We start from the raw sequence: 17117 nt of genomic DNA, 5'->3' as shown, positions 1-17117 counted from the left end.
GCTCTAGTTTGCAAAGCAATGTAATGAGCAGCTGGTGAGGGTGACTCTTCCAGATGCCAGGGAGTCTGTGCAGACCTTTAATGACTGCTATACTGCTGTCAAACTGTCTCGTGATAAATTAAGATTTTATAACATGTTTGCGGTCTTGTGGGTAGCTGTTTTAGAATGTTCTAGAAATTCCATCCTCTTCTTTAAATACCAAGATAAAGAAGGTGGAATACAACTAGGTCTGTTTCACTGCATACAGTAATTACAAGTGAGAGACCTAAAGGGAGAACTGCCGGTATTCCAGAAGTGTCATAGCACCTGACTTCAGGCAGTATTTCTATTTAAAGCAATGACTGAGATGCTCAAGAGTGTTGTAAGTTCTTCTGTAGGACAAAGCTTCTTCAAGGCTGATTGTGTGGATGATATAGAATTAGTCACCTAATTAAGGTTTTTTTTAGTTGTTAATCACTAGCAGGAATTGTGGAGCATTGCTGAAGATTAGGCTTTCACTGAAATGGTGAAGGGAAATCTGCTGTTCATTGTTAAAAGTGCTATGTAGAGAAATGTAAGTAATTAGATTATTCAAATAGGAAATTGAAATCAACCAAGTAAGCTGCAGAGTTTTTTACATCCTGTTTCACCATCAAGTCTGTAAAATCTGGTATTTTCACCTTGAAATGGTAGACGACCTCCATTTTCAAAAGCACTAGAATGTATATCATGTGGAAGCCTTCAGAGCAGTAAGAAGTTTGTTGAAATAAAGTTTAGGACTATACATCTCATAATCAATTATCCATGAGATTCCCTCTGAGGAGGGAAAAAATATCATTTGATTACACAAGAGTAATTGTTTTGTCCAGAGCTTCCTATTTTTGAATGTTTTGTTTTGCAGTAATGCTAGTGTTGATTCTATATGTGTCTTACATGCAGTATGTAATTTTTTCTTTTAACACGTGGATAATTCAGCAGTAGAGTATTGCCTGATAAGTTTAGAAAGATAATTTCACAGATGCTAGAATTAGGGCCACTCTTAGATAGCTTCCTACTATCAGTGCTATGTAGGAGATAAGTGGAACTGAGTCCAATGAATTCATTTTGCCAAAGCTAACAACAGGGGTTGACAAAAAGTTGTGAGTAAATATTAAAATGGAAATGGATTAATTTAGAAAGGTAGCAACCTCAGTTTGTGTTGTGCTTATGTAATTCCTGTGTTTTCTACTTTGTGGTCTTGAAAACTTGTGATAAAAGCAGAACCTGTCTATAGTATGCAAGTATAGGTACGATGCCTGTCATCTCGGTTTTGTTTAATTGTTAGGCTTGGCTTTTTGCAGCTCAGTTACAGAGTTGAGCTGTTATTCTTCCAGAAAAAATATTCTAGTACAACTTGAAGTCACTGAACCCCTAGAGGTAATTTTTTTCTTAATGCAGAGTGGACCATTTGAACATAAATATCAATTGATATTTGATACTTACCTCACTTCTAGTCTTTGCATTTCAGTAGTTCTGATCTAATTTTGCTGCTACCTTTCTGGTACTACATTGCTTTTCTCTGTTCTGTAACATCTGACTTGCGGTTCTGATTCACATACTTGACAATTTTGATTCTTAGTGTTTTTGGCTGTTGATTAAGAGACTTCTGGCAATCTGTTAATTATATTCCCATCAATAGTCCAGTCAATATATTGATTCCAGCTGTGTTTTCTAGTCTGAAGTAATTCCATACAAACAGTGATCTGCCGTACGAAATGTTAATATCTGATTTTTTTTTTGAACTAATGAATTTTTCATGAAAGCGAATTTCTGTTTAAAAACAAATTCTCATAAAGATTCTTGGACTGTTACATTCTCAGACTCAATTAAGATGAATAAATCTGAGATATTAAAAAGATCTCTTCATATTAATAGGAATTTGCTATTCCATTCTAAAGTAGCTTAAGCATCAAGTCGCTGACCTATGCAGTAGTAAACTTTCATCCTAAAAAACATTAGCTTTTTTAACTCTGTAGAATGATTATTACATCAATATTTACTGTATATATGTGCCTCTGAGTACAAAAGTTTATACAGTATTTATCTCCAGAGTTCGCTTCTTAGTTTTCCTGAGAAAGTGAGTAACAGGAATACACAAAAAGAAACAATCTTACTATTTAAGTCTTGATTACTTATGAAGTCTTCTTTTACTGCTAGCATCTGAAAGCAAAGAGAGAAATGATGATTCTCAATGCTACTCTTTATGGAGAATCATGTAAATTAAACGGAAATATGTTCTATTGTGAAAAATGAGTGACAGACTAGTTTTAGTATATTGTGCAGTACAATGCTTCTAAAAATTATCTTTTCACTAAAAGTAGAAGTGTGTTTTGGAAGTGACCTAAAACAGCGACAGAAAAATAATATGAATAATAGTGAATATTATATTAAGTGCCTAGAATTGATTTATATTTTTTGTACAAATTGGAAGTGTGTGTACTTATACTCATGAAAATGTATTTGTTTACAGAAAAAGTCTACTGTAAGAACCTATTTTTCCTGCTGTTGAGAATTTAGCTTTAATGCTTTGAATACTTAATGATGAGTTAAGGATGTGCTGTCTTTACTATTTAATATTGACTTTTTCTTTATTCCCAAAAGCAGAACAATGTTCTATGACATTTTTTAACGTATGTTTTGTTTGGAATATGTAACATTGTTCTGATTTATGATACCTAGTATTTCAGGAGAGAGGATGTAAAGATTTTTAGTTCCTTAATTCTTCTATTTTCCACAGGTTCTCTGTGGTTTTGTAGTTTTATTTTCTCTGTGCACTAAGAGCATATACTTAAGTTTGTTCACTGTGAACTGGGCACTGAATGTCATAGATGTTGGCATGTTTTGAAAAGACTAGAGAAACCTGTTTGTTGGGTTTTTTAGGTTTTTTTTTAGTCAACTTCCAGCATAGAAATCAGCTCAAAGTAACAGTTAAATAAAGTAATATGTGAAAATATGCTTGCATGGAATTGCCATATTTGTTCTCTTATCTAAAAGAAAAAAGTTGATGATGAAATAAATGAATAAGAGGCTGTATTTGAGAAACCATGGCTACTTAGGATGAGAAAGTGAAAATACTAAGTTGGCTGTAAAAAAAAAAAAAAAAAATGCAGAAGGAAGGAGCTTAGCTTTCATTCTGTTTTTTATAAGTTGTCGGCAACTTAACCTGTCAAGACCTGAAAGGTACCTAATTTTGAGTTGTATTATCCCTGTTTGGAATTGTACAACCATTCATAAGGAATATGCTTTTCATTATGTTATCTATGAAAGGGAATGCTTCCTACTGTCAGAATCAGCAATTTGTATCTACTTTTGGAGGACATTATGAAAATACACCATCAAACCAACTAACTGATACACTGAACTAAACAGAACATGTCTGAAAAATTAAGCCCATTACTGTTGCATGTTTTTTCTTTTATATGTTTAGTGACAAACAAGAAACCAGCTCAAGCATCTATTACGAAGGTCAAGCAATTTGAAGGCTCTACATCATTTGTTAGGAGAACGCAGTGGATGCTTGAGCAGCTTCGCCAGGTCAACGGAATTGATCCTAATCGAGTGAGTTTGAACAGTTTTAGAAAATGGAAACTGAGCTCTTGTAACTGATTTGTGGAATAAGTGTTGCCTTTTGTTATTCAAAAGGCAAATGAGATAAGAGACAGGTTTAAGTGCAAATTCTCAAACAAGAAGTAAGTCAGTGGGGTACATGAAACAGATTTTAATGGGAAAGATGGAAGGAGGCCAAAGCTCATAATCATATATTTTCCTTTTTCCTTCCTGTCTCCCGTACTCTTTTCCCTACTCTGTCTTTTCTTTTAAAGAGAAAAATAAGAGCTGTGTTTGTCTTGTCTTCATCTATCAGCCTCTTGGCATGCCTTTTGGCATGCAGCTGTGTTGTAAGGCTGGTAAGTAGAAGCAAAGAAAGGAAAGGTTACTGAGGTTCAAGTTTCTGGAAATACTGTGAACCTTTCCCTTTGTCCAGGACAGTCCTCTCCTCAGATCCTTCCACACTGATTATTCTTCTGTACAAAGGGCTGTGGTGTAGTTTAGCTGCCAGTGACTCACGAGCACTGATTTAAAACAAAAATAAATTCAAACAAACAAAAACCCACTAAGTAGTTTTGGAACTTTTTCTAGAATTTTTGCTTGTTGATGTGTGTTTTTTTTAATGTGGATGGAATATGCAGTCTGACTTGAGTTGTTTTGGAAAAATTGTGCTAACATGCAATAAGCGAATGAATGCGAATCTTCAGTAGTCAAACAGCAGAATTCGAAGGTAGCAATGTGACTAATATTGTGTGATAATAAAGTAACTTACTGTGTTAATTGTACAGCAGAATGTGTATGGCTAACCCCCGCTGATTTCTTCAGGGTTGTGCTCTGATCAGCCGAGTGAGCATCTTAGTGGTGCACCGAATTCAGAACAGTCCTGCTAATAAATATAAAGTTCTTTGGCCACAGCGAAATGAAAAGCAGGAAGCAGAATTTTATTTGGATAAAGGGACAGTGAAAATGAGAGTAATAACACACAGATATGGGATATGAATTTCAGATCCTTTCATACAATCTGCAAAGCTCTGTAAATAGCATCTAGAGACACATTCAATGTGGAAGTCCTATCAAGTTCTTCAGCTTAGACATTCCTGTCAGACTTGTCTTCCTATAGTTCAAAGTGTCATTGATTCAAAATAGAATTTACTGGATTCGTTTACAAAATGATTTTTTAGCAAATATTGCTAAATGTATAGCAACACTGCTTTTATAGAATGCATTTATTTTGGCAGCTGTTGCAAGGTACAGAGCTGGAGGTTACTTGGTTCTGGAAGTGCTCTTTTGTTCTTGTTATCCTGAGACCTAAACAACCCTATATGATAAATAATAAGCCCTAGTTTTTGTATTTAATTCATTATTTTCTTTCTTTGGGTAAATATAGAGACCAGAACCACATTTTCTGTAATGCAGCATGAGAGTATATTTTGGACTGAAAGGCTAAACATACTAAAACAAAAATCCTTGTGTTAATATAGAAGATAAAATACAGCTATATATCTGTAGTTAAGGAGAATTCCTTACAAGATTCCAAATTCTAAATATTTTATCTGAAATATTTTTGTTTTCAGGTGTTTCTTTTCTTAGCTGAATATTCCTCATTAAAAGTATCTAAGAAAATAATTCTTGCCTGTGTCTTTATCAAAAATACACAGGAGAAAAATAATCCTGGGATGATCTCGAGTTGCATGATCTTCATGTTTTTTTCCAACATAATTGCTTTTTAAGCAGTGATAGTTCTACATCTTTTTTGCAAATCATTCATGAAACTGGAATAACAGTAGTGTATTCTTTCTTCTAGGATTCCCCAGAATTTGATTTAGTATTTGAAAATGCTTTTGACCAATGGGTAGCAAGCACAGCTTCAGAAAAATGCACATTCTTTCAGGTTCTTCATCACACATGTCAGCGATATCTCACAGACAAGAAGCCAGAATTTATCAACTGCCAATCTAAAATTATGGGAGGTAAGTCAGTTGAAACTGGAGAGTGCTTTGTGCATTTGGACATGAAATGATGATTTCCATGTGAGTTATTCTGTGTTTAAATGTGCTTGTCTATACCTTGAAATCATGAGTCTGAATATGATAATATGACAGTAATGAAATTGTATGTTTCACACTTTCACCATCAAACATCCCTTCAAATTCTTCCAATGTCTTTGCTTCTCTAACGTTTAGCTTAAGAGATAATATCCACTACTCATCTTGTGAGAAGTCTTCTCCCACCCACAGCAGCAGAAGACTGTTCTACAACATCATTTCACACAAGTCTGCCCAAAAGTGTTTATTACTAAATTTCCCACATGGCTTTTGAAATTTCATAGAATATCCTGAGTTGGAAGGGACCCATAAATATCATTGAGGCAAACTCCTTTGCTTTGATCTTGACAGAAAACTGTGAAGGGTTTTGTTACATGTCGCAACTCACATGTATCCTAGAGGTGAATTTCCAGGAATAGACTCTGGTCAATATGTGGTAGCTTTACCATTCACTTCCCAAACAATAGAAATTACTTTGGAGGAAGATTTTCATTTATTTCACTAAATATTCTTTAGGAAGGTAAAACTTTAGGAGGGTAGATTTAAATTGTTTCCTGATTTCTGAAAATAATCTCCTTTTTATCTACTCTAGAACAAAACACTTTTAAAACCTCTTACACTTTGTTCTTTTCAGCTGGAATAAAAGATTGTTTTTTTCTTTCAGTGAGTCTGAAATTTGAGGTTACTAATCTGTCAAAGAGATCCGCTTAGGAGCTTGTTTGTTTGTCTTCCCTTAGTAGACAACAAGTATGGCAAGCCTTACTCAGTTCTTTCTGGTAATTCTCCTGTCTTATAACGCTAGCATATATTTCTTCCTGCAAGGTAAGAACTAAATCTTCTGCACTCATTTTATATTATATGCTGTTTTTTTCCTGGCTGTTACTTTCTCTTGCCGTCTCTTCATTCTAAAATACCAAATGTAAACTTGGAGAAGAGGAAATCATCTCCATTTTAGTGCTTGTGTTTTAGCTGCCAGCAGGGACATTATCGCTAATTTTGCAGTCAAAATTGTTCTGTCAGTCTTCCCTTTTCTGTTAGTGTCCTTTCAAACAAAGAGAAAAGACACTGAAATTTCTTCTAAACTTCCTTTCTTTCTTCCTATTTCAATAATCTTCCCATCATTTTCAGAAGCTTTTGGTTTACATTATATTTAAAACTTCAAAATGTTTTTATCTAGTGGAGATGTTCTTCCTGCACCAAGTGAAAACAAACAAATAACTGTGATAGCAACTTTGAAACATTTAGTCTGAAACATGCAGTATCAGATACCTTTATGGAAAACAGTGAAGTATGTCACAGATTTCAAACTCATTCTGACTGGAAAAAGTAAGGCATCACTGTTGGTGGATCATGACAAAAAAAATGTATAGACGTTATATTTTGACTTAAACCAAATTCAGTTTTGAATTTGTAACTTTTCTCTTGCTCCTCCTAGTAATTAATCAAAGCAATAGATTCAAAGCATTTTCAAACATCAGTGCGGACAGATTATAAATGAAGCATGTCACCTCATCCCCTCTATGGTAGCAGCCCTTGTGTTTTAAGTGATACTCTTTTTCTCTTTCTGAGTAAAGTGCATAGCAATTTCATATTGGATGGTTAATTCATCTTCTAATACTCCACTATTTTTTTTAGTATTATTAGTATATATACTTGTGTAACGTTATATTTACATTATGTATATAGTGTGTATCTTGTAACTATTGCTTATTTTGAAATACAACAAACCACTGAACTTTTTCCCAACTGGAACTGAAGATGAAAGTAGTTTTGAAGGATTTCTTTACAAGCTTACTGATTGAGTCTTGCTTCTTTCTAAAGAATGGGAGTGAAGAAAGTGAAATTCATGCTATTTCTGTTTCTGCAGGAATTGTTTAAGAGCTTAATCTTAAGTGAATAGTTGTCATCTTCAGCAGAACTGCAGACCTTCTCTATTTACTTCCTCATTTTAACTTGCCATACTCACAAAACCTTGCTCCTAGTGGCCTGATTCTTCATCTCCAAAACCACTTTTTGCCTTACTGTTTTTTGAGGATAAAGTAAGGATGTAGTTTGTGGAGTTAGTCTGGAGTATTTTCTATAACTTGATTAATGACATTAGTAATTACAGTGATAATGTGATCTTGTGAATGTTGTGGGTGCTAATTCTTAGAACAAAGAAGAAATTCAAATTTGAAAAGACTGTAACAAAAAGATTCCACCCAGTATTATCTTGTATTAAATATTTCAAGTTCCTCTTTTGGTGGATGAGACCTATCTGTACCTTACAGAAAGTTTCTAGATAACGGTTTTTAGAGAAAAAGAAAGGCGGGCATTTTGGAGGAGAGAGTTGTCTTTTTAAATTATTTTTTTATTTAATTATTTTAATTATTGTGTTTTCAAATTCTGCACGTTTCTAATGTGTGGGTAATGACGCTGGGGCACATCTAATCTGAGGTATCGCTGTGTTACACAAATTGTTAGTAACAAAACTAATCAAAAACAAAACTAAGATTAAGTCTGGGCCTGTAACAATAAACAGTTGCTGCCACCTTTAGACACTTATTAGAACTGCAGAAGGGAGCATGACAGGTGGAAGTAAGATGATGATCTTGCAATTTTTTTGTTTTAAGCTTTGTCCTATAAGCTGTGGTCATTCTGTCAAATTAATTAAAATATCCTTAGAAGCCCAAATAAATTATATCTTTGCCTGTGTAACCTTTTCTCTAGGGCAACTGATAAGAATTATTAGTGAATCACTCTTCCCTAAGAATATATTGCCAGTGTGAAAATGGTAATGTGTAGGAAAACACTTGGACACAGGGTCACCCCGACAGTCGGCAAAGGGAAAAGACAAACCCCTGCCCGCGTGGGAAGCAGCAACTCAGTGTGAGTTCAAACAGCTCCGTTTATTAGGGCAACAGCCCTTCCTTATATAGCATACTTGTTTACAAGATAGGTGCCCCACAGATCTCAGAAGTGTCTCAAAACAATATCATTTCCCAGGCTGTTTTCGAGCACAGCACCTGCTGTTAATTAAAGCACTACAAGCAGTAAATTCCACACATACACAGCTTACTTCTTATCTAAGGTCATACCGTAAATCTTTGAGAAGAGTCAGCTACGCGCTACCAGGCATGCAATGTTTCCCAACAGTAATGAGTTTCTTTTTTCACACCTTATCGACTCATCTTAGCTTCAGCTATCAAGGAGTAGGACTTTATGGTGTTTTCATTAATTCTTTGGATTTAATTGAGGATGAAATTTCTACATGAAAAAGTGTCAATGGTTTATGGGCGTTCGGCCCGGTTTCGTGACAAAGGGGACGGGGGACCCACGGGTCCACGCCCCAGTAAAAGGGAAAAGGGGAAAAGGGTAAGGAGATGGCCCTGAGAGCAAGGAACAGCGGCAACAATCTGAGGAGAAACAAACTAATTTACTCAATAAAATATCGGAATGCAAAACAACGCACTATAATACAATATAATTACAACTTAAGCTGATAAATCCAATACAGAGAGAGAGAATGTCCCAAAATCAAGGTAGGCCTTACTCTACTACCGATGATAAGACAGCTGGAGAGCGAGGTGCTGCCAAGACGAGAGACAGTGGAAAAAGGGACGAGGTCTTGTTTCTCCGGCTGGGAAATGGTAACAGAGGAGCAAAGTACTGTGGGGGATGTAGTAGTCCTTCTCTTCTGAGAACCAGGTACATTCACTGCATGATGTTATGATGTGGAGTACCAATAACCGAAAATCATAAAACCATGACAAAAAGTCAGTTTGAATTCAGCTTTTCTATCATATTCTAGAAAGTCAGCTGAGGGCTGGAAGTTTCAGAAAGTAGATTTCACAGAAGTTTTGCAGTTTGTTAGCAACTGTCAGCTTTAAAGCAAAATACTTTTGCTTTGATAGCATGGTCTGGAAACCTTTTATACATTAAAAGAGATGCTCATGAGTGATGTATGGTGGAATAAGATATTTGAGACCAGGTAAACATCTATTGGCTTCCTTCTTACAGTTCAAGTTGCATGAATTAGAATGGGAAGGAAGACTAAAGCTCCTCCTGGCCCCTCTACTTACAAATATCTGTTACTTGCTGATTTCACTTCTTACCCGATAGTCACTGAAAAACTGTGTACTTGGGCTCAACTCTTACAGACTTGCACTTGTAAATTAATTATATGACTGTGAATTAATGTAAAATTACTGTGACAAAATTGATCTATATATTAATAAAAATCTATCACTTTTTTTGACAGTATTTTGTTATTTTGAAATAACTGAGCCAATTCATCTAATTCCTAATAGAAAATTTTCTGTCAGTAGACTTTTATTTGTATTAGTTTAGATTGAAAATACTAACCTAGATTTGCCCTGATTTAAATGAATATATTAAATTAGAGTATAAAGTTTAAATTTCTCAGGTTGGAAAAGAGTAAAAAAAATAGTAGCAAGGAATTGATCCAACTTTAGAATTCCTTTATTTATATCTGATCCTCAGCCTGATAACATCCTATCCCAGGATCAATACCAGTGTTTAAAACATCAACAGAAATAGACTGGGAACACAGATGGTAATATTTTATGAAATACATCAATGATTTGTCAATTTTACTTTTATGATTTGTGCAATATATTTTTGAGTTTTTAATTATTGACTTCTAATTTCTGTCTCTTTCAAATTGATGCAACTTTGACTAAACTTTAAGTTTCATGTCAGTACAGAAAGGTGTGGCATCAGAACTATATGCCATATGGCTGGGATTGTTCAGTCTGGAGAAGAGGAGGCTCAGGGGGGACCTTATCACTCTCTATAACTACCTGAAGAGAGGTTGTAGTGAGCTGGGGGTCGGCCTCTTCTCTCTTGTAACTAGTGACAGGACGAGGGGGAATGGCTTCAAGTTGTGCCAGGGGAGATTTAGGCTGGACATTAGGAAATACTACTTTTCTGAAAGAGTGGTCAGGTGCTGGAATGGGCTGCCCAGGGAGGTGGTTGAGTCACCGTCCCTGGAGGTGTTCAAGAAACATTTAGATATAGCGTTGAGAGACATGGTTTAGTGGGGTTATTGGTGGTAGGTGGATGGTTGGACTGGATGATCTTGTAGGTCTTTTCCAACCTAGCTGATTCTATGATTCTATATGATGGTATTGAACCCTAGAAGACAGCAAAGTTTCTGAGTGTAACTGCTGAAAAATTATAAGCAGCATTTTATAATTTTTAATTGAACATTTATTATTAATAAATAAGATTAAAACAAAGATTGTGGTTAGAAAAGAAAAAAGCACATAGCGCCTTCAAATTATTTAATGTGCTTCTTATGTAAAAATATTGAAAATATTAATAAAATAATGAATATATTCATCTGTAAATAGATAATGTACAAAGTTTGGAAGCCTTTCTTCTTCTGGTCAAGAAAAGTAGTAACAACTGAACCTTAGGAGAGGGCTTTATTATGTGTATTCATTCCAGTTCACCTATTGTGATAGTGCGTCCCCTTGAGAAGCCAGTGATATATACTGGTGGATAAAGCACTAGACAGAGCACATGTTTGATCTGTGATGGTTCTATTTTCTTACTTGCTATTCTTCTCTCCTTTCTAAATAAAATATAGTTGGTTTATAAAGCAATTTTTCTGAACTGCTACATTGCATCGGTAGTGCATTCCAGCACCTTTGAGCCCTATGCTTTTTTGTATTTTGTGTGACTCTGCTTTTGTTTTCAGGTTTTTTTTTTTTCCTAAGAGATTGCATTTAAACTTAAATTATTGCCTGTTGTTGCTTGAAAGTTTCTATACTGTTGGCTGAGTTGTTTTTCTGTTCTGTTTTTGAGCAGCCTTATAAAAGTTAAATTGACAGAGAAATCAGTTTCTGAATGTCAGTCACAATAGAAATCTGATTTCAGAAGAAAGCCACATTGCGGCTTCACCTACAAAAACAATAATCTTGTGTGGTTCCACTGCTGCAGTTCAGTGAACACGAGATGTCACATACTCCAGCTGTAAAAAGTTACTATATTTCAAGTGAAATGCAACTGCACAGACTCACAAACTAATGGTGTCATTGATAGGAACTTGGTAACATCATTGAAGTACTCATGGGAGTTGATATTTGCTGTACATCCCTATAGAGTATTGCTGAAGAAAAATTAATTTGATCGCCATTTCAGAATGCTCGAAGTTTTATGACAGTAATTTTCTAAGGATACAATTTATTGATTTTCTGTCTTTGTCTTCACATTGTTTAAACACACTCATAAAATTCAAAACAGACTGCCTTTGCATAGCCCTCACTCAGTGTAGACTTAATGCACTGTATCGCTTCTGTGCAGCTGACGAAACCTGACATCTTGACGGAGAGGAGGTTTGATGGGGCATCACTGCTTTGATTTGCAGGGGCAGGGTTTGATCAAATCTGAAATAACAATCCCTAAAAATACTTTCCTGTTATTGATGGTATAAATTAGCAGCTGGTCCAAACTACTGAAAGACCAGTTATAACTAATAATCTTGGTTAATCTTGTGCTGCTATCAGACTATGAACTAATTCAGTAAAGTCATTGATCTCATCTCTGTGTTCCATTAGAGATGTTTCTTTGTTAAAAGGATATGTAGTTGATGAATTTACACAGCATTTTCCATTTCCTCTCCACTGCCAGACCACTGACAAAATGCAGCATCAAAAGATTTCTTTGATTCTTTTGTGAGGCCTCAGTTTAAATGTGTGTATGCACCTATATAAATGATATCCTTTCTTTGGTTTCCATATCCTCTCCTTCCCTCCCTCTAAAGGACTAATGCTAAAATGATGCTTTATAGCTAACTATGGATTTGAACAGGAATTTAGAGTTCTCTCAAGTGTTGTCTTGCAATGACTTTCCTAAGTGCAAGTTTAATTCAGATCTGAACAGGTTATATAGTAGTTCATTAATACCCTTCAGATTTCCCCTACCATCCTGCAGGAATCACACAGATTCCTCTTAATTCACTGTGAACTTCAACTAATTTTTTTTTTTCTTTGAATCACATACTTTGGACAAAATTCTGAATTAAGTGTGTGTATTAGATGTAATTCAATGTATCCAAAAATCTCTGTACTTAAAAATATCATGCAATATTTACCTGCATTTTTCTATTCAAAGCTACTCTGAACCATCATTGCATTAAACAGTAGTAAAAAAAAAATACATTTGTGTCAAAAGAAATTGCCTACCACACATCAAAGCAATGGAAACCAGTGTAATAAGTCTTAATTTGAGATCTCTTCTTATTCTGATACTTACGCTACTTTCCCATGCAGAATCAGATTTTTGCAAAGCTGAAACATTGATCTGTGACTTGAAAGCACAGAGATTTTGATGTTGTATGATTGGTACAAGCTAAAAGATGTGTGAAGTCTGACATCTTTGCGCTAGCACTGCCACCTGCAGCTGGACACCTATGTGTTTGTTTAGTTACTGATCTGCCTGAAAATTCTTCTGTTCAGGCTCTGGCCTTTCATTCAGCATGAATTTTCTGGCTGTGAACTTACAACTACAGATTCAAGGAAGACAATGGAAATGGCCAAGTGTAGTATAGGGAACCTGTGGAGGTGCAGCTAATCCTGGAAACTATTTCCATGCAAAGTAAGAGCCTTATAGCAAGAAAATCATCAAGAGTAGTCTAAGACAGTCTAGTCTTTCTATGTCTAAGAATTTGCAAGCCACAGTGAAGAATTTAGATACACCTGGTCTGTTAGCAATAAAAATGTATGAAACAATGCAGGTGGGAAATAAATGGTGGGTACGGTTTGAGGGAGCTGACTGGTAGTGTTTTTTCTCTTTGACTTTAGAGAGGTCATGGTGACTGGTTTAGGGAAGTAGTAGAAGTTGTTAAATTTCACAGAAATGAAAAAAAATAGACTGGAAAATTTAACTGTGGATCTTTAAGAAAAACTTAAACCTTATTGTATTTTGGAAGTACATTATAGGTATTTTCTCTTTAAAATTCATAAAAGTACTTCCCCTGAAATTACTGTTTACATTGAGCAAGTCAACTTGCTAGTAAGAGATTTTGAACACATGAACATAAGATCAAAATATTTGCAAATTCTTTTTTTTAAAAAAAATTCTTTATAATTTAAACATTTTTAATATACACGGATTCTAATAATGATCTCTGTGATGAAGAACTAGGAAGCTGACTTAACTAAGCAAAAAATTTAACATTGGTCTGTTACATAAGTCAAAAGATAATTATTAGTCTTAAATGGAGATTAATAGTACTCAGAATTTCCTTCTCAAGATACATTCTGTCATTTTTCACCTTTGCTTTAAGGAGTGATGAAATTAGCTGTAACATAACATTGAAACCCAGCTGTAACAAGATGTACAGCTGAAAGTCTTCTTTCACTGTTCTTGGTCAGGAAACAGAATTTTTAATAAGCTCTTCCTCTCTTAGTGTTTTATTTGTTTTCTTTTGACAGAAACAATTATAAAATAATTTAAATTGTTTTTACCATGAATTGAAGTAACTTGGGAGGAGAAATAGTATTAAATTGTATATTTGTATATTTTGTATATAATATATAATTGTATATATGACTTGTATAATAATACAAGTCACTAACTGAGTTTTCTAAGGAGAAAGAGGAGTTTAATTCCAGAAGCTTAAGTTCTGCTGCAAAAATTCAAAACAAAATGTCTGATTTGCTTTAAAAGAAAAAAAATTAAAATAAAAAAACTGTATTACCAAACTGTGTAGCTATTAATTGATTTGAAAATCGAAATGTTAAACTCTCTTTCAGATAAGACAAAATATCATAGAAAAAGCTATATTAAAAGCAACCTCATTAAGTCAATCATTTGAGTAATTGAAACTAAATTTGTAGTATGTTTCTGTGTTTTTTATAGAAAAATTTCTGTTAAAAAATACTGAATTAAACTCAGTGTCCTTCCTGATTTGTTTAGTTTCATATCAAAATTGATCTAAACATTTTGCTAATATTAGAAATTAATGTTAACCTACTACTTCAGATCATACTCAACCTGAATACATACTTTTCCTATGTTATCTGGCAGTATTTGTTTGCTACACTTTGTAAGTCAGAAAATACTACTAGATTTAAAAAATAATAAAATGCAGTGTGCTTCCACTTAATAGTGATCTGAAAAGAGCAGTTTCATAAAATGACAAAACATGGGAACTTTTCTGTTCTCTGTTCATGTTTATTTGAAAAAGAAAAGTCTGTAGTTGTAGAACTGATCCCAGTGGTTACATAACCGTATAAACATAAGACTGCTTCAGAAACTGGAAGAAAACTAGGGAAAAAAAAATGTATGTAGAGTACGTACAATGAAGACATTCAAAATCTGCAAATATAGGATCTTGTACCAGGGAATAATGCAAGTGGCCTCCTATTAAAAGGAACTCAGAACATCAGCTAATCCACACCCATATTTTGGTGGTGTTTTTCTCATCTTGCAAATGTTATGAAATCTTTCCTGAGAAGATGGTATGTGAAAAGTTGTTGAAAGCCTTATGTTGAGCAGATTCTGCATCTGACCTGAAGAAAGCCATTAGAAGTCCTGAAATCTTCATGGGGGAGGGGGGGAGGGGAGGGGAGGGGAGTTAAAGACAGTTTTTGCATATATATTGTTTATTTTTTTTATGTTTTTTAAAGTGGTCCGGTGCACATAATTTGGCTGAAAGAAATTTAAATTTTTTACTTCTTAGTAGGTATAATTCAGGCAATTTTGGTTCAGTCACACAGGACTAACTTCTCCAAAAATTTGACATTAATATGTCCTTGGCAAGGGATGTGAAAAATAACAAGAAGGGGTTCTACAGGTACATAAGCAGGAGGAGACAGACCAAGGAGAGCGTTCCCCCTCTGATACATGAGGATGGAGAACAGGATTCCTCAGACATGGAAAAAGATGAGGTGCTCAATAGGTGCTTTGCCTTGGTCTTCACTGGTGGTCAGGCTCCTCATGTCTACCAGGACCCTGAATCTCTGGATGTGGGTGAGAGGAGCGGATTCTGTCCCACTGTAATATTGGAACAAGTCCGAGACCTCCTCATGAAACTGAGTGTATATAAGTCCATGGGGCCAGATGATATCCATCCTAGGGTTCTGAGATGGCTGATGTGGTTGCCGAGCCACTCTCCATCGTATTTGAAAAATCATGGCTGTCTGGTGAAGTCCCTGGTGACTGGAGAAAGGGAAACATTACTCCCATTTTTAAGAGAGGGAGAAAGTATGACCCGGAGAACTACAGGCTGGTGAGCCTCACCTCCGTGCCTGGGAAGATCATGGAGCAGATCCTCCTAGAAGACATGTCAAGGCATAGACATGACAAAGAGGTGATCCGAGACAGCCAGCATAGCTTCACCAAGGGTAGATCTTGCCTGACCACTCTGGTGGCCTTCTATGATGGAGTGACGGCATCAGTGGATGGGAGGAGGGTGATGGATGTCATCTACCTGGACTTCTCCAAAGCCTTTGACATGTTCCCTCACCACATCCTTCTCTCCAGTTTGGAGAGGTATGGATTTGAAGGATGGGCTGTTTGATGGATTAAGAACAGGTTGGCTGGTTGCAGCCAAAGGATTGTGATAAATGGTTCTGTGTCAGGGTGGAGGCCGGTCATGAGTGGTGCCCCAAGGCTCAGTCCTGGGACTGGTGCTCTTCAACATCTTTATCAGTGACACAGATGATGGAATTGAGTGCACCCTCAGCAAGTTTGCAGATGACATCAAGCTGAGCGGTGCAGTCGATACATTGGAAGGAAGGGAAGCCATCCAGAGGGACCTGGACAGGCTGGACAAGTGGGCCCACGAGAACCTAATGAGGTGTAACAAGGCCAAATGCAGGGTGCTGCACTTGGGCCGGGACAATCCCAGGTATTTATACAACCCGGGGGAAGAAGTACTTGAGAGCAGCCCTGCAGAGAAGAACTTGGGGGTCCTGGTGGATGAGAAGCTGGACATGAGCCAGCAGTGTGCGCTTGCAGCACAGAAGGCCAGCTATGTTCTGGGCTGCATTAAAAGAAGAGTGGCCAGCAGGGAGAGGGGGATGATGGTCCCCCTCTACTTAGCTCTTGTGAGGTCCCATCTGGAGTATTGTGTCCCGGCCTGGGGCCCCCAGCACAAGAAAAACATGGAGCTCTTGGAATGAGTTCAGAGGAGGGCCACTAAGATGATTAGAGGGCTGGAGTGCATCTCCTATGAGGAAAGGTTGAGGGAACTGGGCTTGTTTAGTGTGGAGAAGAGAAGGCTCTGGGGAGACCTCATTGTGGCCTTCCAGTACTTGAAGGGAGCATATAAACAGGAGAGGGAACGATTGTTTGTGAGGGTTGATAGTGATAGGACAAGGGGGAGTGGTTTTAAACTGAGACAGGGGAGGTTTAGGTTAGATATTATGAGGAAGTTTTTTGCTCAGAGGGTGGTGAGGCACTGGAACAGGTTGCCCAGAGAGGTTGTGGATACCCCATCCCTGGAGGCATTCCAGGCCAGGCTGGACGTGGCTGTGGGCAGCTTGGTTGGCAACC

General features: G+C 36.3%; 1 protein-coding gene across 4 annotated transcripts in view; it reads left to right on the top strand.

Annotated features, from left to right (window-relative positions):
* The window catches only part of STXBP6 (syntaxin binding protein 6), a 107001-nt gene that overhangs the window by 75809 nt on the left and 14075 nt on the right, over positions 1-17117 (top strand). For 3 of the 4 annotated variants that reach the window (XM_021402726.1, XM_021402727.1, XM_021402728.1), the window contains 2 exons: positions 3446-3576; positions 5369-5534. In XM_021402726.1, coding sequence (XP_021258401.1) covers positions 3446-3576; positions 5369-5534 — 297 coding nt within the window. The remainder of the gene's footprint in view (positions 1-3445; positions 3577-5368; positions 5535-17117) is intronic. The other variant, XM_021402729.1, reaches the window with a different exon arrangement.

The sequence above is a fragment of the Numida meleagris genome, chromosome 6 (assembly GCF_002078875.1).
Source record: "Numida meleagris isolate 19003 breed g44 Domestic line chromosome 6, NumMel1.0, whole genome shotgun sequence".
NCBI classification, from domain to species: Eukaryota; Metazoa; Chordata; class Aves; order Galliformes; family Numididae; genus Numida; species Numida meleagris.
Note: the sequence above shows the minus strand (reverse complement) of the source record. Positions and strands in the feature narration are given on the sequence as shown.